Genomic DNA, 23,938 nt, shown 5'->3' with positions numbered 1-23,938 from the left:
TATAGATAAAATTATTTACATATAATCTACTTTGTTGATATATTTTTAGTTAGTTTATAGTTTTCAATTTTATATATCTTATTTCAAATTTGGGCTTGTAAAATTTGAAAATATTATATATATATATAATTTATATATAGATAAAAAATATTATTTACATATAATATACTTTGTTGATATATTTTTAGTTAGTTTATAGTTTTCAATTCCATATATATACATAATTTTATTTATAGCTAAAAAATATTATTCATAATCTAGTTTGTTTAATATACTATAGTTTTCAATGTTTATATATATATAATTTTATTTGTAGCTAATAAAAGTATTACTTATAATCTAGTTTGTTTAATATATTTTTAGTTAGTTTATAGTTTTCAATGTTTATATATTTTATTTCAACTCTAGACTTGTAAAAGTTATAAATATTTTATTTTGTATTAAGATATGAAGTTACAATTATATTGTTATAATTTTTCAAATTAGAAGTTAACAGTTCACTTTATAAATAGTTTTTGTATTCAGTTTGCTTCTAGCGTTTAATCTTTTTAATTTAACATAATAATGAACATTGATGTTTCAAAAAATATATTTTTTACTCATGTGAATTTTACAGTTTTTTTGAAAATTTCTATTCACTTAACATTTTTAAGTTTAGTTTATCACACAGGTAAGTGAAAAAATATTTGATTGTTTTTTTCAAATACCATATAGTTGTAAAAAAATCGAAAAAATCGAAAGAATCGACTAAAGGTGAAACCGAAAAAACTAACTTTATATGGTTTGATTTGGTTTTTGGATTGATAAACCAACATAATTGGTTTAGATTTTTTTTTAATGAAAAACCAAACCGAACCGACCAATGTACACCTCTAAAAGCAAAAATGTTAACACCCAATCATTACATAACATGTGTTAATTTAATTAAAAGTGTATTTTTTTTAAAGTTTTTTCTTTACTTCTTTCCTTACTTTTTAACTTATTTTAATTTTGATTTCTATCTTAAATTTCATTCATCTTCCACGTGTGATCTATCTCTTTATTTTTTTTTCTTCTTCATCACTTCCACCCATCTCATCAAGTTGAACCCACTTCCATTTTTTTCGTCTTTTCTTTTTCTTCTTCTTCTCCGGTTTAATTTTTTAATTTCAATGATTTTTTTTATAAAATGAAATTCATACTATTTTCTAGATTTTATTTAATTATTGGTAGCAATATTAATTAGTTTTTTTAAAAAGAATTTAAAATTTGAATATTATCAATTACTCCTTTTTATATAACTTCAAACTTAGAAATGGTAATTTTAAAAGAATCAATGAATTTTTCGAAAACTGAAAGAACATAATTGAAATAGAATTATTTTTTTTCGATGATACTTCCTTATAATTTTGAAATCTAATAGGTTTATTAAATTATTCAAAATGTAAGAAAATATTTGGATAAACTTTTAAAATTAAAGAAAGTAAAACTGATAGTAACAAAAAGAGGAAAGTGAAGTTGTTGCAAAAATAGTGACATTGAAAGTGAAAAGTTTCAATGATGACAATGAATTTTTTAAGAAAAAAAAAAGAGAACAAATAAAATGGAAAAAATAATATGAAAAATAAGAAATATATTTTTATAATAAAATACTTGTAAAAATAAAACTATATTAGTTATTTTAGGTTGTTCGCTCTCTCTGAAGAATGCACGAGTCTCTATGTCACGTAAACAAAAAATGACTTAATAATATCCTTTCAAAATTATTTAGCGGGTTAATAATTCGCACATAATTAAGGTGTCTTTTTGAAAAATCTAAATAAGTTCATGTGTCAGATTATATGTCTTTTCTATTTATATGTTCATGTGTTACTTTATATGTCTTTTCTGTTTATATCTAAATAAGTTCATGTTTACTTTCGCTTCAAGATCATAAATTACTATTTAGTCGAACAAACTCATCTCCTTGCTCTATCGTTTGATTGTTAGTTTAATTGATAGATATTGAAAAATAATATCAAATATATAAAATAAAATAAAAAACAATTAAATGAGCACTTTTTTGCTGTGCTAAATTGGTATGGTCGTCCCTCTCGTTGCTTGATCGTTTCAAAATCATAAATTATTAATTAGTCGAACAAACTCATCTCTTTGCTATACCGTTTTGTTGTTAATTTAATTGACAATTATTGAAAAATAAAATCAGATGTATAAAATAAAATAAAAATAATCAAATGAGCACTTTTTTACTTTGCTAAATTGGTATAGTCGTCCCTCCTCCATCCCTCTCGCTCAAAATTTTAGGACTTCCATTTAACTTGAATATTTGAATTTTTAATATATTCGAATAAGATATTACTTTTATCGAAATCAATTTCGATACTTATGTGATCTTTAAACTCTAGAAATCCATTAATTAGCAAGAAAATGGAGATGTGTTTCCTAAAAAAATAATTAATTTTATAATATTTAATCTCAAATAACATTTTTCCAATTAATATAAATATAAGAATAGAACATTTACATATCTACATTATATATATATATATATGATGTTTTCATAATATTAATTACATAGGGTGAGTGAGGTATGTAAAATGCTCAATATGAACTATATGGTTAAAGTTAGTAAAATTTCAAGCAAGTGTTTTGAACAATTAAATATCTAGAATTAGAAAAAGTTTTGTTTTGACAATTTAAAAAAAAAAAGTATATTTTAAAATGTCAAAATACGAAAATGGTATGCAAGGATTACTTTGTGCAAAACAATAGTGTAAAATTTGTAGATACTTTTAGCATATTTGTTTGATAAAACATTTTAAATACGTTTTTTTTTAAATATGCTTTTCTAATCAGTTTTACCTTTCTAAATGCTTGAAATTTATAATTTTAAATTTGTGAAAATAAAACCTCAAAACAATGAAAAAAACAATACAATTTTTATTTTGTCATTTGAAAAGAATTTTTTTTTTGGATTTTATAATAAGAGTTATATATTGAGGAGAAAGTGTAAGATCCAACACATTATGATGCAAATCGAAAAAGAAAAATACATGATCACGGATGCAAGATGCATCATATTCAAATTTTTTTGATTTGTAATATCTGTCAAACATTCAACTCTTTAACTTCGTAATGTACGCCTAAATTTCAAAATTATCTTTTTTCCATTCAAAGACGTTACCACTTGAAAACAAAAGATCATATAACTCCAAAACTTCATGATCATATAATTCCAATTTTATCTCTCGAAAACAAAAAACTTTTTAATTTCACAATAGGATTAATGTGACAGGGAGAAAGTGTAAAAACTAAGAAGATAAGGTGTAAAATGTGAAAAAAAACAAACTTTCAAACAAAAAATGACACTACTTGAAAATATAAAGATATTATAATTTCAAAAAATTTAAAATTATACAATTCCAATCTCATCTAAATTGAGAAGAAATTATATTTTTCAATAAAAAATAACACTACTTGAAAATATAAAGATATTATAATTTCAGAACAATTAAAAATTATATAATTTCAATCTTGTCTAAAATGAAAAAGAAAAAAAAAAGCCAAAAATAACATTACTTGAAAATATAAAGATCTTATATAATTCCAAAACAATAAAAGATCATATAATTTCAATCTTAAAAACAAAAGTCTTCTTTGAATTTGTTATAGTAGATTAATATATTGAGGAGAAAGTGTAAGAACTAAAAACCATAGGGTGCAAATTTAAACAAAAACATAGTTTGGGACATAAATTGCAAATACACAACTCTTTTACTTTGTGAAAATCCGCCAGGCGCCAAGTGCCCACACCCACCTCTTCAGTTTCGTAACGCACGCATAACGGCATAAGTTACAAAAATTTCATCTTTTTTCAGCCAAAAAATGACACTACTCCTCCACCGCTCCGTTCTGTTCTCCGGCGAAATTCATCAGTAAGTGAGTCTCCGTCTCTTCCACTTCTCTTCTCCGATTTAACGATATAAAAAAACCCTAATCCTTTTCTCCAATTGTTTTTTTTCTATGGTTAACTTACGGATTTTGTGATTGTTATAACTTATAAGTTTCTTATGACTTGAATTTTTGATTTGCGATGCAGGATTTTCTCTATGGTTCAGAAATTGTGATCGTTTAGTAATCAATCTGCTTTCGAGTATTAGTAATCGAATTTTTGGAGAACTTTTGTACGCTATCAGCGAGGGAATAGTCCATTGCTTCGTTGTGAACTTTCTGAAACTGGTAAGGAACTCATATATTTGTGGCTATTAATCATTAGAATGTGAATGTACGTGAATATCATTGAGCAAAATTTTTTTGTTTTTTTTTAAAAAAAAATTCTAACCAGTTCAAAATTTTGGCACTTTAACTGTGAAATGCTGAACTGTTTTAGGTTATGAGCTTAAGTCTTGCATATAAGAACAACTATATGTGTGTTGATGTCACACATAAAAATGTACTGAGTTTGATTTTCACTTATGTTCTGTTCTCTGTGTGATGTTTAAAACTGACATTGTATCTTATTCTTGACAAGGTTACTGAAATCTTAGCTTGAAGAAAATTCAAGCAATGGAATCAGCTGCTGGGCTTGGGAACAGTAATGTGGAGGTTCGAGATGATATGGAATTTGATTCCCACGAAGCAGCATATGAATTCTACAAAGAATATGCAAAATCAGAGGGGTTTGGCACTGCCAAATTGAGCAGCCGTCGTTCTAGGGCAACTAGAGAGTTTATTGATGCAAAGTTTTCCTGCATCAGATATGGTAACAAGCAGCAGTCTGATGATGCGATCAACCCCAGACCTTCTCCTAAAATAGGCTGTAAAGCTAGTATGCATGTGAAGAGAAGGTCGTCGAGTGGAAAGTGGTATATTCATAGTATCATCAGAGAACACAACCATGAGCTTTTACCAGCTCAAGTGCACTTCTTCAGAAGCCACAGAAACGTTGATCCGCTTAACAATGATGCAAAAGTTCGACGGAAGAATATGTTGGCTTCTGTATCAAAACAGTATGGTGCATATCAATTCTCTGGTAATCTGGAGAATCTTTTCAGGAACCAACATGACAGAGGTCGAAGTTTGACTTTAGAAGAAGGAGATGCTCAGGTTTTACTTGAACTTTTTGTGCACATGCAGGAAGAGAATCCAAAATTTTTTTATGCTATAGACTTAAACGAGGAGCATCGATTAAGAAATGTTTTCTGGGTTGACGCCAAAGGCATGGATAGTTATTCCAACTTTGGTGATGTGGTGTCATTTGATACTACATACTTCACAAACAAATATAAAGTACCTTTGGTTCTCTTCATTGGAGCAAACCATCATGTTCAACCCACCTTACTAGGTTGTGCGCTAATTGCTGATGACACAGTGCATACATTCCTGTGGTTGATGCGGACATGGTGCCTGGCAATGGGTGGACAAGGTCCAAGAATTTTGTTATCTGATCAAAATGACAACATCAAAGCAGCTGTTGGAGCAATCTTGACAAATACCCAACACTACTTTAGCCTGTGGAGTATATTGGAGAAGATCCCAAGCCGTCTTGATTATCTCAGCATGTGGCATGAAACATTTATGGCAAAGTTTAGGAAGTGCATATATAAGTCATGGACTGAAGAGCATTTTGAACACAGATGGTGGAAGTTGATCGAAAAGTTCAGTCTTAGAGAAGATGAGTGGGTCCAATCATTGTATGAAGATCGCAAGCTTTGGGTGCCTATTTTTATGAGGGGTGTGTCATTTGCCAACTTATCTATGGCTTCAAGATCCGAAAGCGTAAACTCTTTCTTTGACAAATATATCCAAAGTGAAATGTCTCTTCGAGACTTTATTGGACAACATAAGCTAATTCTTGAAGACTGGTATGAAGAGGAAGCGAAAGCTAATTTTGATGCATGGCACGAGACGCCTGAGCTTTTGTCTCCCTCTCCCTTCGAAAAACAGATGTTGCTTCTGTATACTCATGAAATATTCAGGAAGTTCCAAGTTGAAGTAATAGGAGCCTCTGCATGCCACCTGAAAAAAGAATCAGAAGACGGCACATCTATAACATATGCCGTCAAAGATTTTGAAGCAAATCAGGACTTTGTGGTGGAGTGGGATGCACCAAAGTCTGACCTGTACTGTTCATGCCATTTATTTGAGTACAAAGGTTACCTTTGTAGGCATGCGATTGTGGTACTTCAAATGTCTGGCGTCTTCGTTATTCCTTCCAAGTACATATTGCAACGCTGGACCAATGCTGCCACAAGCAAGCATTCCATAAGCGAAGGACTGGATGACGCACAAGCTAAGGTCCGTCGTTACAATGATTTGTGTCGACGGGCAATAATATTGGGTGAAGAGGGATCATTGACTCAGGAGAGCTACAACATTGCTGTTGGTGCCATTGCAGAAGCTCTAAAGAAATGTCAAGGAAATACTCTTGCAGCTAATCGTAAATCAGGTAATACTGCAACCCTTTGCTATCCAAGTTGATAAAGTATGTCAAGAAAATACTCTTACAGCTAATCTTAAATCAGGTTGTACTGCAACCCCTGCTATCCAAGTTGATGAAGTATGTCAAGGAAACACCCTTGCAGCTAGAGAGCTAGGGCCTGACAGTGAAGCAGCCCAGACAAGCAAGGGTTCTAAAAGAGCTGATTCTGGTAATGAAAGGGAAAGCAACAGGAATACTTCTAATAAAAAAGGAAAGGTTAGGAACTTTTATTTACATGTCCTTTTCTTTATTCGTTCTTGTCAGCTGCAAGTTCACCCTAAGATGAACTTCTCTTACAAGTGTTTTTCATTTTTATCAGGCACCTTTGGAGCCAGAGATTGCAAATAGTGCACAAGAAGACTTTCCTCAAATGGTTTGTTATGCTAGCACCTACTCTAATTTAAATGAAAATAATCCTTCTTTTTAGTGAGTTTATGTAGTGAACCTTCTGGGACAGTTAGAAATTACATTTGAGGAGACACATAAATGGTTTATTTATTTCTGTAATTTTTTGGTTTTTTATTCGCTGCTTTCTTTTTTGAAATATAAAATTTGGTGAGAGAAATTCTTTTGCCAAAATTTCCTAACTGGAGCTCCTCGGAAGAATTAACTGTGAACACTAGTTTCTGGAAACGCGCAATCGCGTAACCCCCTTATCATATGAACATAAATTTACAAATTCACATACATAACATTAAAAATTATGTAGTTAAATTACAAATTAACTAAAAAAGTAAAAAAGAATAATCCTAACAATGATAAATACTGATCCTATATAGCTCAACAAAGGAAGAATATAATAAATTTAAAATTTTACATACAACATTATATTAATTGATTGCGATAAATCTAAAACTTTCAAAAACAAAATAATTTCCTTAGTGTCTGTACAAAATATTGATGTACAATGAGGAACAAATATACAAAAAGTATTAAAATGGAAATGCCAACAACTGTACTTTTTAAATGGAAGTCATACCTTGAGTTATTCCAGTTACATGAAGTTCCATAGTGGTTGAGCCTCTACAGAATGGAATGAAGATAAATATTACAGTAGAGGCTAAGATTCATAGTCACTTCAGGATACACTGCTAGCATTAGTCTTTCAATACCAAACAAGTCACACTTTCTTGAGACATTATTACCTCATGGAAAATAATAAAACAAAAACATACTTAAGAGAGAAAACAACTTGAGACCCTATCATTGCAAGCTCATCATCTTTATATGTGTTGATGGTAGCAATCCTGGTGATGATTATGTTGCTTTGTTATGCACCCGCCTTTTGTCTATGGACACTAAGGAGGAGCCTTCTCGCCAAACGGACTGGTCAACATGAAAAAGTTTCCATATGACTGCAAGCAATTATGACAGAATTGCTACATATACACAATAAGAACTAAAATCAGCTAATAAAAGAAACTAAAAGCCTACTTGACATTTAAAGTGATTCTCTTTCTGGTCACCTAAGCTTTGACTGACAACCTTCATGACTGGATCTCTGTGCTTCATATGTATTTTTTATGCCAGTCCTAAATGAAGAACTTTGTACAAGTAACACAATGAAGGCCAGTTCTTGCTACATATACACAATATAAGCAGTGGCATACCCACCTTTACCAAAAGGGTGTCAAGTTTGTCGGAAAATTACATTGTATCTACATATTAAATTTTGGTTAAGTAAATACATATGTAAGCATTGACACCTCTTGACCCAAGTTAAATATTTAATTTGGTGGTTAAACTGTTGGGAAAATTTCCTTAAAGTCATGGGTTCTAGTCATACTATTCTCATAATTATATTTTTTACAACTATTGACACCCCTTAATAACAATCCTGGGTCCGCTACTGAATATAAAACTAAAACCAGTGGGGAAAAGAAGCTAAAAGCCTATTTGACATTTAAAGTGATTCTATTTCTGATTTCCTGAGCTTTGACTCACAACCTTCATTACTCGATCTCTATGCTTCATACGTATTTTCTAGGCCAATCCCAAAGTATTTATATAACTTTGTAGGAGGAATACAAGAAGACAAGTTTAAGAGTTTGTTTGGATGGACTTATAGTTTATTACTTATAAGCCTAAGTCATAATTAGGATTCCTAACTTATAACTTTGAACTTATTTTTGTTGTTTAAGCTTAAAAACAAGTGCTTAAAATCATTTTTTTATTCTTACCAAACACTACAAAAGTGCTTAAAAGTTAATGTTTGGCTTAAAAGCACCTAAAATAAGCCAATCCAAACATGATCAAAGAATGGAGAAGGAAAAGAGACTTTGAGTTGTTTTCAACCTGTTGCTCCTTTATTGCTCATTTATAATTAGGGGCGGAAACTACCCTTGCCGAGGGGTGTCTAGTGACACCCCTTCACCGAAAATTACATTGTATATATATGTTTAATTTTGGTTTAATAAATATATACATTAGTGTTGGCACCTTGTGACACAAGTTGAAGCTTTAGTGTCGTGGTTAAGGACTTGCCAAATTTGTTTGAGGTTGTGTGTTCTCCCTTTGCTATTAGCTAAGTTATTCGGACTCTTTACTTTTGGTGTCGCACCCGGGTTGACACGACATGGGTGTGGGTGTGGGAACCTTGTTCGATTTGGTCAACCAATTTTGGACACTTCGACCAAAATCGATGGGAAAAGTCCAGACGGTTTTAAATTTCTGTAATCAATAGAAAAGCCAAGGTGAAATTGAAGAATATGGAATACCACTTTTATATAGAAATTTCTATGTCACTCATTTTCCTTTAATCTCCTTCCAAGATTTTCCTCAAATTCTCCACATAATCTTATAATTTAGGTTTTATAATTCTATTTTTAGGCGAATCCTTGGATCGTATCCATACATGGATCCGAATCTTTGAATCTTAAAAATTAGATAATGAAGGATCCGATCTCTGGATCCACATCCATATTGGACACCTGTACCCGAATCCGAGCAACTTAGGCTATTAACATGTTAGTACTTTTTGACCGCATCCATTTTTTTTATTTTTTACTATTTATTTTGTTGGCTTTCTTGTAACTTTCTTATATTTTGACACTCCTTAATGAAAATTTTGGCATGCCACTGCTTATTATATAGGTTTAAAATGACGTTTTATATTACCTACCATCTATCACAATAAATGAGTGGTTATTAATTCTTCTAGATTGCAAGAACAATGTTTACCCACGTAATTTGATAAGTATTTGTATTTATAACATTCACATACACGACATATGAAAAGATTCAATAGCTTAATAAATTTATTAAATCATTAATTATTCAATCCAAAATTTTAACTTCTCTAAACATGGTATAGCATATGAGTTGGCTATTGGTTTGAGAGTAATGAAAAGAGTTGTTAATGTGCCTACTTTAATATGCTGTTTTTCTTATTAGAATGTGTAATTTCAACTTTGTACAAAAATGATGTTGTAATAATTTCTGCTTCAAGGATAAAAAAGTTATTTAACTTTTCATGGGCAATATGGTGACGGAACTTTTCACTTTTAGGGCTTCCCACTTGTGATATAACTAGTATTTAGCACGTGATATAGTGTGTGTCTCATGTAAGTATTGTATACTGATTTGAATTATATAAAAACTGCAGTTGAATGATTAACATAAATCTATAGTGGAAAAATACAAGTTGTAGTTAACGAATAATTGTTTGTTGAGCAAGATATTATCTAACCTTCAAAGTTGAACAATTAAATAAAGTTGAGCAGCTAAATTCAATGAGTTACACCCTTCGGGGTGGCCCAATGGTTTGGGCTTGGGACTTCTATGTTGGAGGTCTCAAGTTCGAAAGCAAGGGGTTTGCCTTCTGTGTCGAGCTCGTCGCACCAGGCTTGCCTAGTGCGGGTTACCTCTCTAGTGTGGTTTTGCAAGCTATAGCATAAGAGCGAGAGTTTTACCTTGTATGCACCCAAAGGGTAGTGATAACATGTTTCCCTTGTCATAAAATAAAATTTAGTGCAAACATGTATTGTATTTATATGTTACCGAATTCTTTCTTATAGACGATATTCTTGGTTTATGTTCCACTTCGACAATCCGATTGTTCTATCATAACCAAACGCTTCTATTATTGTATTTTGATTGGAAAAGTGAGTAACTATAGTTGGCAATATATATGAGAATATTGCTTAATAATTTTATACATATGGTAATTATAAAAGTGTAGAACTATGACTAATTTTTGTGATTCAATATAATAATCCAAGTACCTTATTAAAAGAATTGTAATTCTAAACTAAGTCTTAGTGACAAATGATGAATGTGATACCTATGCAAAATAATAAGCGTTACAATCAAATAAAAGAATAGGTGGCGTGCTCCCCACTCATGAACAAGGACTGATGCATACATCTACAATATGTAAAAGATCTTGCTAAAGAGTATTGGGTGCAAATAATATATGATTAACTCTATTTTTTTGTGAATTGTTATATTGGTTGAACAACCTCTAGTAAAAGACAGCTCCTTTGAGCAGTATGTTGAAGCCATATCCATACAATCCAAGAAAGAGATTAGCCGTAGATGAGAGAATATAGTTGTTTATATTAAACATTATTGGAAGAATGGTAGAATAACAGTTGAGGTTAGTAAGACAGCAAGGGAGACGGACAAGGAGGAGTATTAGATTTGGCTATATTTTTATTCTATTTTCATTCTGCTACTGATTTCCTTTTGAAATTCTCAGTGTGTAGAATTTTTTTTTGATTCTCCTTAGTTAAATTCTCAGTGTGTAGAATTTTTTTTTGATTCTCCTTAGTTTGAATTACCAAAGAAACATTAGCACAAATCACCAAATATTATCAATGTGCATCTTCTTTGTCCATCGGGGTTTAAAGTTAAAAAATCAAAAGTAAAACCAAACCAAACAATATCATATTTTTTCCCTTTTGATATGATTTTCCGCGAATACCCCTATTAATTATATTACTATGCCTTTGCCTTTTGGTATTAATAGTAGGGCTTTAGCAAGAATCGATTTAATCGATAAGCCATACTGAAGAAAATGCTATTGGTTTATCGGTGTGTTGTCGATCTCATCGATAAGGGGTAGGTACATGAACATTTAGGAAAAAGTGTCCCTCGTTTCATACTTTTAATTTTTATTTTTTAGATAACCGAGAAATCCGTCTGTGACCCGCCCTAGGGACCAATCACAACCTTCTAAACTCGGTGGATAATGGGCCCGCCCCTCTACCCTTCTCCACTTCAATACCACTTCAATATCAGGCTTCACTTTGCATGGTGTGGGGCTTGAACCTACGACCTAAGCCACAAATCCTCCACCTTTTGTCACTCGAGCTAGGCCTTGGGGACATACTCTTAATCGTTCAATGGAGTATCCAAAACCGGTTTAACCGATAAACTAAATCAAAAAATGCTATTGGTTTATCGGTGTTGGGGTATAAATATTTAAAAACAGTTCCTTTAAATATTTTTATTGGACTATTAGTTTGGTTTTGGATTTTCAGATATTAGTTTATGGTTCAATGACTATAAGGCAAGATTAAAGTAGCATTTTCTTATCAGGAAAACCGAAAATCGAACCGTTTAGGATGTCTAACTGTTTAACTGTAAACTGATTAATTATTGGTTTGGTCATTGGTTTGGTGTGCTTACAAACTGATAACCAATAAAATGAATCGAATATACAAAATCATATTGGAGGACAGATAAGCACCTTAATAAAAGGTTCTCGATGTAAAGTTAGGCCCATAAATAGGATTCAGAAAGGATAAAGAAATGAAGTATTAGAAATACAAGCTTAGCACCTTGATGCAATAAAAAGTTAATTCACTTGACTGCTAACATCGTTTTTGGGTGGTAAAGAATTTGTCTTTCTAAGTTAGTTAGACTTAGTAGGTGCATTTTGGACCAATTGTTGATGAGTTTCTTGTCCGTAGGTTATCCAGTTACATAAGTGATTCCATAGGCTTTTTGTTTTTGTGTCTTTCTAAAATTGGGTAGTGATAAAATCTTAGTTAGTTGGTGTACTTTATTTGGAGATTGCTATCTAGGTTCAGAGCATCAGGATGTTTCACAGTCTGGAGATTCGTGCATCTTTTTGGGGAGCCTTCCGATCAATTTGAATTTTCCTCCTCAAGGCTTAGACCCTTGTGGATCAACCATCCGGACTGTTAAGTTAGGCCTTCATAAAAAAGTCCACAAACGTTGAGCTCGATGAGGTGGATTCCAAAAGATAAAGAGCTAATGAGGAGGCTTTTCTATTTATTATAAAATAGAAGGCATAATTCTTTTAGTTTTGATGTTGATGATTTCTTCATCTATTATATCTCCTCAATTGCTTTTGGTAACATTATATAGTACTCTCAAGTGTTGAAAAGGTAATTTTGTCACATATCCTCTAATAGTTTGATCTCATACAGAATAAAAAGTCAGAAAAGATTCTGAACATTATAGAATTAGAAAGGTTGAAAATAGAAACCCCTACGGTTAAGCCAACTTGAAAAATCACAGAGGAAGTTCAAGAAATGAGACTTTAAACTGATAATTACTTTTAGATACAATAAGGAAGACATTGATTTAGTTAGCAAGATTAAGCTAGCAATTAAAATAAGCATACTAAATTTGGCCAAAGAATTATAGTAATATAAAGAAATAAAAATCCAGAACTATGGAAAACCTAAATACCCAAAAAATTACCTGTCAAAGAATTAGGATATCAGAGAGCTGGTTTGAGTTCAAGTCTGGCATGACGGAGACAAAGATATAAGAATCTGTTCCCAAGGAATACCAAACATATTGTGTAATTAATATATTCAAGACACGATTTGGTGGATGTTGATTCATTGTATCGTATTCAAATCTGATGAGAGTAATATTGATTTAAATATGCACTTTGAATTTTTGTATAAAATTGTTATAGAAGTAGTGATTGATTGAAGGTTAAAATGGTCGTTCAACTTATGGTGGACATTTTGGTAATTCAATTTTGGACTTAGGGGATTCCCACTTTTAGATTAGTCTATAATATATTGAAATCCCCAAACAAGATAGGATCACTTCTAGCGGGATGGAACTCTATGGACGGACTTTCCTTTCAAAAGGCAACAAAGAACAAGAAAGAATATGTGGTAAAGAATGAATTGATAGAGGTGTGGAGATAAAACAGAATCAAAAAGGCTAGGAGCTCTAACCGATAACAAAAAAGTAAAGCTTCACATGGGTCTTACTTCTTTTTTTCCAACTTGAAAAGGGAATAAAGCTTGATTGCGAACCGGCTGCTCGACGGGGAGCTTGCCTGGCTGCCATGGATGATTCGATGAACCTTCATGTAGTTGTTCGCCTCTAGGTTGTTGGGGTGACACTCCACCTCTTTAAACTCTTGGGAGGCGAGAAACTCCTGTTTCCTTCTCTTTCATTACTCTTCCGAGGATGGTTCGGGGGGAGCCGGTTCTGCCTCCGGCTGAGGAGGGAAATTTCAATCGATTGGCGGTAGCTTTGGCGAGTTAGGACCTGGAAGTGAAAACCCTAAACTTGATTATAATAATATATAATATACAATATAATACAACTTCCGGTCACTTTTATTTGTCCACCATCAAATATATCATTTTTAGTTGTCACTTATAGCATATCAAGAGCATTTTTTTTAATGTTTTGCCCATAACATTAATTACTTATTATCCAATTCATTTTAAGACCTAAGATAAACATCAATAAATATGGGTATTGTGGTAAAATGCTCATGTCAATCATCGTTTGTTCAGGAGCGTGCCAAGTTCAAAGTGGATAAGTAAAAGTGAACAGAGTAGTATAGACAGACAGATATATGATATATTTGATGCACCTAAAAATTGACGAGCTAGAAGGTACAACTAGAGGCTCAGGTTTATTATTTATAGATGGTGGTGTCATTGATGTTAATGCAGTCATTTGGGGACATGATTTTGTATCTTTGTGTGTGTCTGGAGTACAGCTATCTACTGAACAATGACTAAAAGTAAACTAGATGCTGTTGTAATCTGCTGCGGAAAAAGGTCTATCGAATTAAATGGTAAAGATGGAAGTAACGGGAGATAAAGGTTCTGTTAGGTGGAAGATTGTTGACTATTTGAACCTTAGATTTATGTTTCAGAAAAAGTAAAAATTTCTTTTCCAGGTTCCAATACTCCTGTTGATTTGCAATCAAACTCTGTTGCCTGTAATTCCATTTCTGCTCATAACTGCCCAGTGTCTGGTCAAGTTAGTTACATAATATAGTGCTGGTTCACTTGTATTGTATTGCACCAATAGTGTCCTATAACATGGCATGAATGAAGTTATGTGATGCAGAGCTAATGTATCATCATCATTCGAACCTCTATTTGCATGTCCTTGATGTCTTTTTAATGATGTTCATCAAAAGATGAATGTAGTTGCATGAGCCGAGGGTCTATTGTAAGCAACCTCTCTACCTTCACAAAGGTAGGGGTAAGGCTGCATACTCACCACCCTCCCTAGACCCTACTTGTGGGATTACATTGGGTATGTTGTATGTTGTTGTAGGTAAGCACATTAAGTGTTGTTTCTTTTTGTTATCACTTATGACCAGCAATCTCTACATGTTACACAACATCGTCTGACCTTTGCGTTTTAATTTCTGTAGGATATGCCTAGTAGCCTGTACCATCCTGCGAGATTCCTTACAACACTGTTAAGAGGTGGTGACATTAACAAAAGAGGCGCGGAACTACTTGGAGAGATGCTGCAGGAACAAAATTGAAGGGACATATATCAAGTATTGGTGGAGGAACAATTTGTGTTTATTAATTGGTCTGTTCCTCTCAAAATGAAAAAGGTATATTATTATGTATATATATATATATATATGATTTTGAACTTAGATGCTTAATGTATGTGCACCTGCAACAGCACAATCGTTCTGAAATGTAAAAAAGTGACTTGCTTTTTTATAGTTCCTGAAGTTCCATGTTTTTTTGTGTTGTGGTGTGAAAGGCTCTGCAATATGTGAAATGGAAACGAGGAGCTGGGTTTGTTGGATTATTTTCATGTGATGTTGCTTTAGGAATTAGAATCTTCGGTCTTATTTTAGCGTACCAACTCAGACAAGACCCATGCTCTCGTTTCCTGTGTTTCTTCTTCAAAAAGCTGGCCTGCAGCTTCCTTGTCAGTAGTTTTAGACATATTCCTTTGTCTGCTAGGCTATATGTTTATGGTTGGATAGTGAAGATTGATATAGCTGACCCCAATTAACTTGGGACAGAGGCATAATGTTGTTTCTATTGGCTATGCTGCAGCGTAGGACTAAACATCTGTGATTTACTGGGAAGGTTTAAAGGTTTCTAGGGAAAAGAATGTGTATAGCCAATTTGTGTTCTAATTCTACTTCTTGAGTGGTTAGGATGAGAACTAGCTTTTGTATCTTCCCAATCAGAAAACCATTAAGCAAGCTAAAAATTTATTAACTGGCAGGTACAAAGGTAAGAATTTTACAAGTTAATCTGAAGGTAATGTAAATAGCTATAGCAGGCAAAAAGTGTGTAAGAACACCACTGAATTGGAATGTTTACGAGCTTGTCGCTCGGCTACTGTTTAGCAGGTTGTGTATATCATATGGGCCTCTAGGTTAGCTGCTTATATAGCTTTCATACTTGTCAATTTCATATAGATAAAGGTGGTCGCTTAAAGGAAAGGCCAGCTAGCACATTATAGTTTACGGTTTAGTTGAAATGTATCCTAAAATACAAGCTGTGGTACTGCGTTAATTTCTTTGAAAATTTTAGGTGGTTGGATGGGTTGTCACTGTTATGTGATTAGATTGTTTGGTGCTTTTGTTGAAAAGAAAAGAAAAGAAAATCAGAAATATCGAATAAATTATGTAAAATCATTAGTAGTAGTAGTTATGAAATCATCATCAAGTAATTGAAATGCTAATTTTTTAGGTAGCACATTTCTAGTTCTCCCCGTGAATATTAGCTAGGTCGTTGTCCTATAGGAAAATTGAATGTGCAAGTGCCATTTTTTAATCAGTTATCTAGATTTATCTATGTGGGATCTGGGGAGAGTGAATGTGCGATCTTATAGAGAGATCATTTCTCATAGACCCTGAGCTCAAGAAAGGAAAATCTATGTGGAGTTTGGGAAGGGTGGGTGTACTACGACCTTAGAGAGAGACGGTTTTTCATTTACCTTTGGCTCAAGAAAGGAAAATCTATATGTTTAATACTATCAACCTTCAAAAGATAAAAATGAATTTGCATATCCAACTTCACATTCTACGCCCACTGTCCCAACATTTTGCCTAAAATATTTTTGGCAATATAATTAAAAACCTACCATTTCTTTACTTCCTACCCTAAATAAATAGAACACAATTAGAATTTTTTTATTGATCTTATTAATTGCTAACATACGTCATACATGTTCCAAAAGTTTGTATTAAAGAAATATTAGTCGTATTAAAGAAACTATGTGAGTCTTTATTCAGAAAGTAGTAATAAATAAATAAAGTTGTGAAAATCGAACAATTGAGACTTTACAACTTATATAGTGTGCTTCTTCTTTTAATTATATTTTACAAATAATTAATAAATGAGCTGTAGTGGACATGTCTAGAATTAGGAAATGCTTATCTGGCGACTGGCCCCAATCATTGAACTTAGATAGGAAGGAGGAGTATACTGACTTTCATAATAGTTGTAATTTGTTTGCATATACTACAAGGAATAAAATATCGTCAAATCTTTTTATAGCAATATTATTTGTCCGAAACTATTACAGTAAAATCTCGTTTTAGAGTATATTACATGAATGGTCGCACTAAAAATGAGCTGGTGGGTGAAGAATTGGTTGAGTTAGAATGATTTAAGAAGCATAGCCTAAGTATGACTAAACATGTGGGCATGTTACTATTTGGTGGACTAGTTAGTAGTATACATCAATATGGCATTGTCCACATGCCCAATTTAATTGCAATTTGTATATTCCATTTTGTAGTATTGTTTTGATTTTTGAAAGAGTGGCCCTTTACACAAGCCTTTGATGTCTATATACTCACATTAACTCAAATTCTTCAACACTATGAAAGAGATGCCTTCCTCTCTCATTAATCTTTATCATCCCAAGTGTCATACTGTGATTTTCTTTGCTCAAATTATGCCTTTATCAAATGTGTTGTGTTGCCACTTACACGTGTCAGATTGAGAATGACTCTTTATTTTATTAAAAAAATTGACATCCTCAATTGTTAGGTGTTCAAATTAATTTTAACACCAAAGGCACAAAAAACTCCCATGTTTAGAATATCTCAAATCATATACTTCATACTTGTTGCCTTTGCCTTAGCCACGGAGTCAGAATTTTCACTAAGAAAATTAAATATAAATATGCCAACGAGATTCAATATCAACAAGAAGTTGTACATTCAACATTTACTACACTATTTTGCCACCTTCAAGGTGCTTTTGCTTTGTAACTTGGCACCAGAATCTCATGCGTTAGACATACTTTTTCATTAGTTTATTTATGCTCCTAATTTTCTGCAAACCAGACACCCTCAGGTTACAAACAAATAACATTAAATAAATGTATGAGAAAGAAAGGCAACTAATGACAAATCTCTGAATTTGAGGGGAAACGTCGAGTGGTCCTACTATTCCAACTACTACAATTTTTTCACCGACAAAATTTCTTCACCCTATTTATTCACTACAATAAACTAATCTTCATTATGGCCCCCTTAACCCGTCCTGTCGATCTCACGGATTCAGAATTTGAAATTTATAAATTTCTAATAGTCCCACCGCCCTTGTCTACAGACTTTGACTATCAAATTAACACAGCTGTTTTCAGGTGTGCAGGCACTTGCCCTCTACTTCAATAATGTGTTTAATTAAGTCAATGCGCCCTGTTTAATCATACACATTAATATAATTACCTTGACAGCTTTCATCAACTTCCATTGCCAGCAAATTTCTCATTCCGATAATATTAAATTACGATAACGATATGTCTGATGATAACAGAAATCGAAATGTAAATTCAATATATGATCAAATAACAAAATACAAATATTAATGTATATTAAGAATGAATATATATGCTGCTACTTCCAATCCTAACTGAACAAATTTGATTATGTATATATAACAAAAACCAATATCCTACAAACATCCATTTACCAAAAAAACAAAACAAAAAAACAAAGAAATCAACAAGCAAAGAAACAGGGTAAAGAAAAATCAAATCAAAGTGTTAATCAGAACGTCCATTTCCAGATCTTGATTCGAAGATCCACTTTGCATTTCACATTTGAAGTAGTAGCTTTAGTCGGAGTTTTGCCGGAAGGAACAGTAATTTTAATACCGCTGCATTTAACTCGAATTCCAACTTTCTTCGTTTTCAAGCTTCCAACTTTGACTTTAACTTTTGTATCAAGCTTTATCTCCAATGGCAGACTCTTCTTATTCTTCAATTTAGATTTCAGATTAGAAATCGCAGAATCGTCCAGATTTTTTCCTGAACTTGACACTACTGTCTTCAACGTCGTTGTGTTTTTCCTATTATGCGTAAAAGCCGGTAACGATCCGTCTCCGATATCAACATCGTCGGAATTGAACGAAATGTTAATAGGATCGTAGAAGAAAGAGATCTTTTTGTTTGGATTACGAGCAACAACGGTGAGATTGAATTTCGACGCGAGTTTCGTAGAAGTAAGATTGAATTGAGAGACTTGAAGAGTAGAAACAGAGAAGGAAGGTCTCTGAGGACGGTAAAGTACCCAGAAAATCGCACCGGCAATTGCAGCAAGTAGAACAATAGTGATTATGAATAAGGTAATAAACAGGCAACAACAACAACAGCAGCTCCGCCGGTGTTTACGGCGTGGAGGCGGCATAGGACGGTAAGTAGGTCTAGCAGCGTTGTAAAGTTGAGCTTTGTTCGCCGGAAACGTCTGATTAGCTCCGCCGTTGGCGGCAGCGGCGGCCGGAGCGGGAGCCGGAGCAGCAGTGCCATTAGGGACAGCTGGTTTAGCAGCTGGGTATACTCTATCCGCCATAATAGAAACTTTTGGAAGAAAAAAAAATTAAGGATTAGGGTTTTCTTTGTGTGTTATATATAGAGAAAAAATTGGAGAATAAATTAATGGTGAATTTGGTGAAGGTGAAAAAAAGGAACAAGAATGGAGAATTTAGAAGAGACAAGTACCTTATAACTAATGATCAAATTATAGGTGTTATTCACCACACGCTTTTGATTAGCGAGTGTTTAATCAAGCACTAATTATAATCATTAATTATTTATATTGTTTTTATTGCTTTTTAACTGTATACGCGGTATACTTATTCTAATTTATAAATCTCGACATTTAAAAGACAGTAGTGTCTGGAAGTAATTGTTCGTAATTATTTGTATTTTCTCGTTCTTATTTATTTGTTTATTTTTATACATTAAGAAGGGATAATTTTTTTGTCTTTTATACCTCTATTAATTACTTTGAACAATTTAAGTTTTATATTCATCTGTTTCATAATTAGTAGAAGTAAAATGATAAATTCACTTAATCAATTATTATTTTCTTAATAAATATGTCAATTCAAAAATGTACAAATAATTAAAAATAAAAAAATATTTATTTAATTTATAAAATCAATGTATACTTTATCATATTGCGTCTATTTTATCATTGCTACTAAATGTTCTCTTTATCCATATTAACTGAAGTTATAAGACGATGTACACTTATAAAAAAAATATTGATGGACATAATTTAAGTCTTACTTCCTACCATTGCTTTTTATGAAATCATGAATATAACATTGTCAGCAATGCAATTTATCTCATAGAAAATATTTTATTTGTCTCATTTTATATGTCATTTTTTTTAATATAAATGGACCATAATATTTGTCATTTTATGAAATTTATGCATAAATTATCATTTTTTGCTCTGTTATATCCTTGATAGATTAGTTAATTAATCTAGAAATGTATTCATCATTTATTATAAAGTTGACTTAAAAAAAACATTAAATACGAATAGAAGGGTAAAATCACATCATTTCTTAAGGTAAGTGCAAAGTAAATATGTGACATATAAAATGGGATGAATGGAGTATCTAATTTCATTAAAGAAAAAGACAAATTTAAAAAAAGAAAACAGACATTTATATTGAACTTTGAACAATTTTATTTATTTGAACGATGAAAAAAACTTCAAAAATTTAATTAATATGGAAGGAAAGAAATATTATTTATTTTTCAATATTTAGATTGCTTATGTTTAATAAAGTTAATTTCAAATTACCCTTAGCACTTACAACTTCTTAATTCATGTGTCAAGTCAATAGCGAATAATTATTATTGGAATGACTCATATCGGTATTGTTTGTAAAAGAAATATCAATCATGTCGAAGCATGTAACTTTATTATATATATTATTGTAATACAAACAAGTATTAACGCGAATAATTTATCTAGTTATTATAATACTAACAAATATATAAATTCATATTATTATAGAAATTAATTGCTTAGATAATGAATTTTTTATTATAATATCCCAATTGAAATATTTTATTTTTTTTGTATTATTGATTAACAAAATAAATCGTTTGGGCTTTATAATTTAAGACAATTGAAATATTTTTTTTTTGTATTATTGATTAAAAAAATAAATCGTTAAGTACTTTTACATTTCATGTGTATGAATAATATAATTTAAGACTTCTTCAAAAATCGAAATCGTAATTCTTTTAATTATATAAATAATATATAAGTCAAAATCGAACAATTTATCATATCATAAAATATTAAAATTATGCTTACACATACTGAATTAATTTAACATAATAATAATATAATATTTTGAAAGTCAAAAATCAAAATTGGCTAACTGGAGAATTCAATATCATACCATGTGCCCACAGTTAACTGATCCAGAGCTTAAATCTTGCTAATAATCCCTTTTTTTTTTCTTCTTAATTTAATGTTTCAATTTTCAGAAAAAAAATAATTAATTTTTCAAAGTCTTGCAAGTTTCTGACAATTTGATTACTATAAGAAAACTTGCCTTATTTCAAAATATTTTTATTTTATAAATAAAAATGTAATAATTATATGACATTTGAGTTGCAACTATTGATTACAATTTCACGTTACATGTAGCAGGTCAACTATACTAACGATCTTGTTTTATTTTTTTTTTAAATATGCTCATAAATTTTACTGGCTGTTTGATAGAATATGTTAAGTTTTAAAATAATTTAATATTTTATCTGATGATATTTCAACGTATGTATAATTATTATATCTTACTTAATATTATATAATTTATTGTATTAGCAATATCAGAGTTATTGATACGTCAATATTATTAATTCACTTTCTTTAGTAGTTCTATTTTTATATATCTAACCAAACAATTCCTGTATTTTTTATAAGGGAGAAAAAGGAAAACAAAAGTTAAATATATTTTAATTTTAATCATTTTCTGAATAATTGATTATTATAAAGACACTTGCCTTCATTTTCTTCTTAAGTATTTTTGTTAACGAGTAAGATTGAAGGAGAGAGGAAAAGTTAATTAATTGTAACAATTAGAGCAAATCTTATTATTGACTTGTTATTAGTAGTACTTTTTAATAGAAAAAAAAAAGATTACTACTTTTTCTCTAACGTGTGAGGAAAATATTGCAGAAAAGCATAAAAGAATTTTTAAAAATAGATTTTAAGAATTTTGGTAATAATAATAAAACCAAAAAGAGAGTAGGAGTTGAATTAGTTGTGCAGTCGCGTGAAAAACGTATGGGGCCTTAAATTAGTGCAATTTGAACCTAAAATAGATGTATCCACTTTAACAACTATGGCCCACACCTTCGGAAACGAAGATCAAACTAATTAATGTTTTAAACATACTTCCTCTGTTCATAATTATTTAGTAGATATATTAAAAATAGATGTCTAAGATTAATTGTCAATTTATTTCAAGAAATAATTAGTCATTTTTTTTTCAAATTTGCCCTTAATGATAATGTAGTTCAATTGAAAAGTTACGTAAACTTTTGATATTCTTGATAGAGTTATATTAGTCAAATTACACATTGTATTAAATTTTCCTTGAGGGGGTGCATGACCTTAATATGACAAACAATTATGGACGGAGGAAGTAACTCTTAAATTAGACACATAAAACTACGTATATAAAAAGAGCAAACATATGGTAGAGAGAAATCCTTTAAATCGTGAAATTGCATACCTGATTGTTTTTAGCGAGGTTCTTTTATCAATGTTTCTTAAATTGATCGTTAGTAGATTTGATATATTATATAAGTCGTAATAGTTAACAATTCTAATTACTTAAAATGTATTTGAAAATTTTATAATAAAAATTATTATTTTTTAATTATTTAAATAATAAAGTAAAAATAACAAATTGAAACGAATCGAATTGAATATTTGGAATATATGTGTTTCCTTTGCGTTACGTGGAATAGTTGAAATGTTAAAAAGCAAAGACAGGTGTGAGAATATGTCGGTCCCACATTTTCTATATTTGGTTTGTTGCACATATTATGGGCTTACTTTCAATTCTAAAATCATTTGCATTTTGCCCTTTACTGCCTCTGTTTGGCCCAATTAGGCTTGTTGAACCTAAAAATTAGGTGGGATTAGGGATATCGAAAATTAAATTATCGAATCGAATTGAAATTTTTGGTTATTGGTGTTTAGTAATTTAGTATTTGGTAAGATTTTAGAATTATGATATTCGGGATTGAATTTTTATAAGATATTAGTATCATTTGGTATTAGGTTTTTTCAGAATATCAAATTATTTACTTAATGGATATCATATATTAACATATCTATTACTTATTAGTACAAGTCCAAAGAGATAGTTAAAGAATAAGCATGAATAATCCAAATACATGTCTCTATGATGTAACGTTTTGCCTTTTTTGATGTATTCTTACTTGTTGATCTTCCATTATATCGTGTGTCCGCATAAAAATAGAAATGATTGGAGAAATAATATTAACTTTGTAATACAATTGACCATAACTTCAATAAGGTATTACTAAATATCGTACTGAACCAAAGTTTACTTTATCGCTTCCCCAATTATCAAATTGAAAATTTGATATTTTTGTCTACTTTTAACTACCAATTACCGAATCACCAAAACCGAAATTTGAAAAACCCGAATTGAATACCGAATACTAAATGCCCACCCTTAGGTGGGAGGACTAGTTTTCGAATTTGCTATGAATTTTGGTTCTTAACTTAGTGAATCATTTTTTCCTTTCGACTTGTTAGTCCTTCGAATTCTAGTAGCATTTGCTAGAATCATTTACAGAGCGAATATTGATGTAGCAACAATAATGACATATTTAGTGAAATTTTACAAATGAGGTTTGCGAAGGATATAATAATGTATAAATTTAAGGAATCCCATAGTGTAATACAATAATTACATTCTGTCCCGACAAATTTAGTATTTACTA

The 23,938-nt window shown here is 31.2% G+C and overlaps 2 protein-coding genes across 3 annotated transcripts; one reads left to right on the top strand and one right to left on the bottom strand.

The window, feature by feature from the left end:
* Positions 1-3,787: 3,787 nt before the first annotated feature.
* LOC107012305 (protein FAR1-RELATED SEQUENCE 4) lies at positions 3,788-15,414 on the top strand. Of its 2 annotated transcripts, none has more exons than XM_027915847.1 (6): positions 3,788-3,914; positions 4,079-4,218; positions 4,511-6,427; positions 6,504-6,676; positions 6,780-6,833; positions 15,081-15,414. In XM_027915847.1, exons 3-6 carry the CDS (start codon positions 4,546-4,548, stop codon positions 15,195-15,197), a joined length of 2,226 nt encoding a protein of 741 aa, XP_027771648.1. In that variant the 5' UTR covers positions 3,788-3,914; positions 4,079-4,218; positions 4,511-4,545; the 3' UTR covers positions 15,198-15,414. The 2 variants fall into 2 exon arrangements, with proteins under 2 accessions (XP_027771648.1, XP_027771647.1); XM_027915846.1 differs by having other exon boundaries at positions 3,788-3,918.
* A 3,077-nt stretch (positions 15,415-18,491) lies between these two features.
* LOC107012455 (NDR1/HIN1-like protein 13) lies at positions 18,492-19,764 on the bottom strand. Its single transcript, XM_015212308.2, has one exon. It carries the CDS (start codon positions 19,491-19,493, stop codon positions 18,693-18,695), a length of 801 nt encoding a protein of 266 aa, XP_015067794.1. The 5' UTR covers positions 19,494-19,764; the 3' UTR covers positions 18,492-18,692.
* Between the last annotated feature and the right edge of the window lie 4,174 nt (positions 19,765-23,938).

The sequence above is a fragment of the Solanum pennellii genome, chromosome 3, assembly GCF_001406875.1.
Source record: "Solanum pennellii chromosome 3, SPENNV200".
In the NCBI taxonomy this organism is placed as follows: domain Eukaryota; kingdom Viridiplantae; phylum Streptophyta; class Magnoliopsida; order Solanales; family Solanaceae; genus Solanum; species Solanum pennellii.
This window is presented reverse-complemented; position numbering and strand designations above follow the sequence as displayed.

Coding starts and splice junctions, on each gene's coding strand:
- LOC107012305 (XM_027915847.1), top strand. CDS start 4,546: ATGGAATCAGCTGCTGGGCTTGGGAACAGTAATGTGGAGGTTCGAGAT. Junction 6,428..6,503: donor TGCAGCTAATCGTAAATCAG/GTAATACTGCAA, acceptor ATCTTAAATCAG/GTTGTACTGCAACCCCTGCT. Junction 6,677..6,779: donor CTTCTAATAAAAAAGGAAAG/GTTAGGAACTTT, acceptor CATTTTTATCAG/GCACCTTTGGAGCCAGAGAT.
- LOC107012455 (XM_015212308.2), bottom strand. CDS start 19,493: ATGGCGGATAGAGTATACCCAGCTGCTAAACCAGCTGTCCCTAATGGC.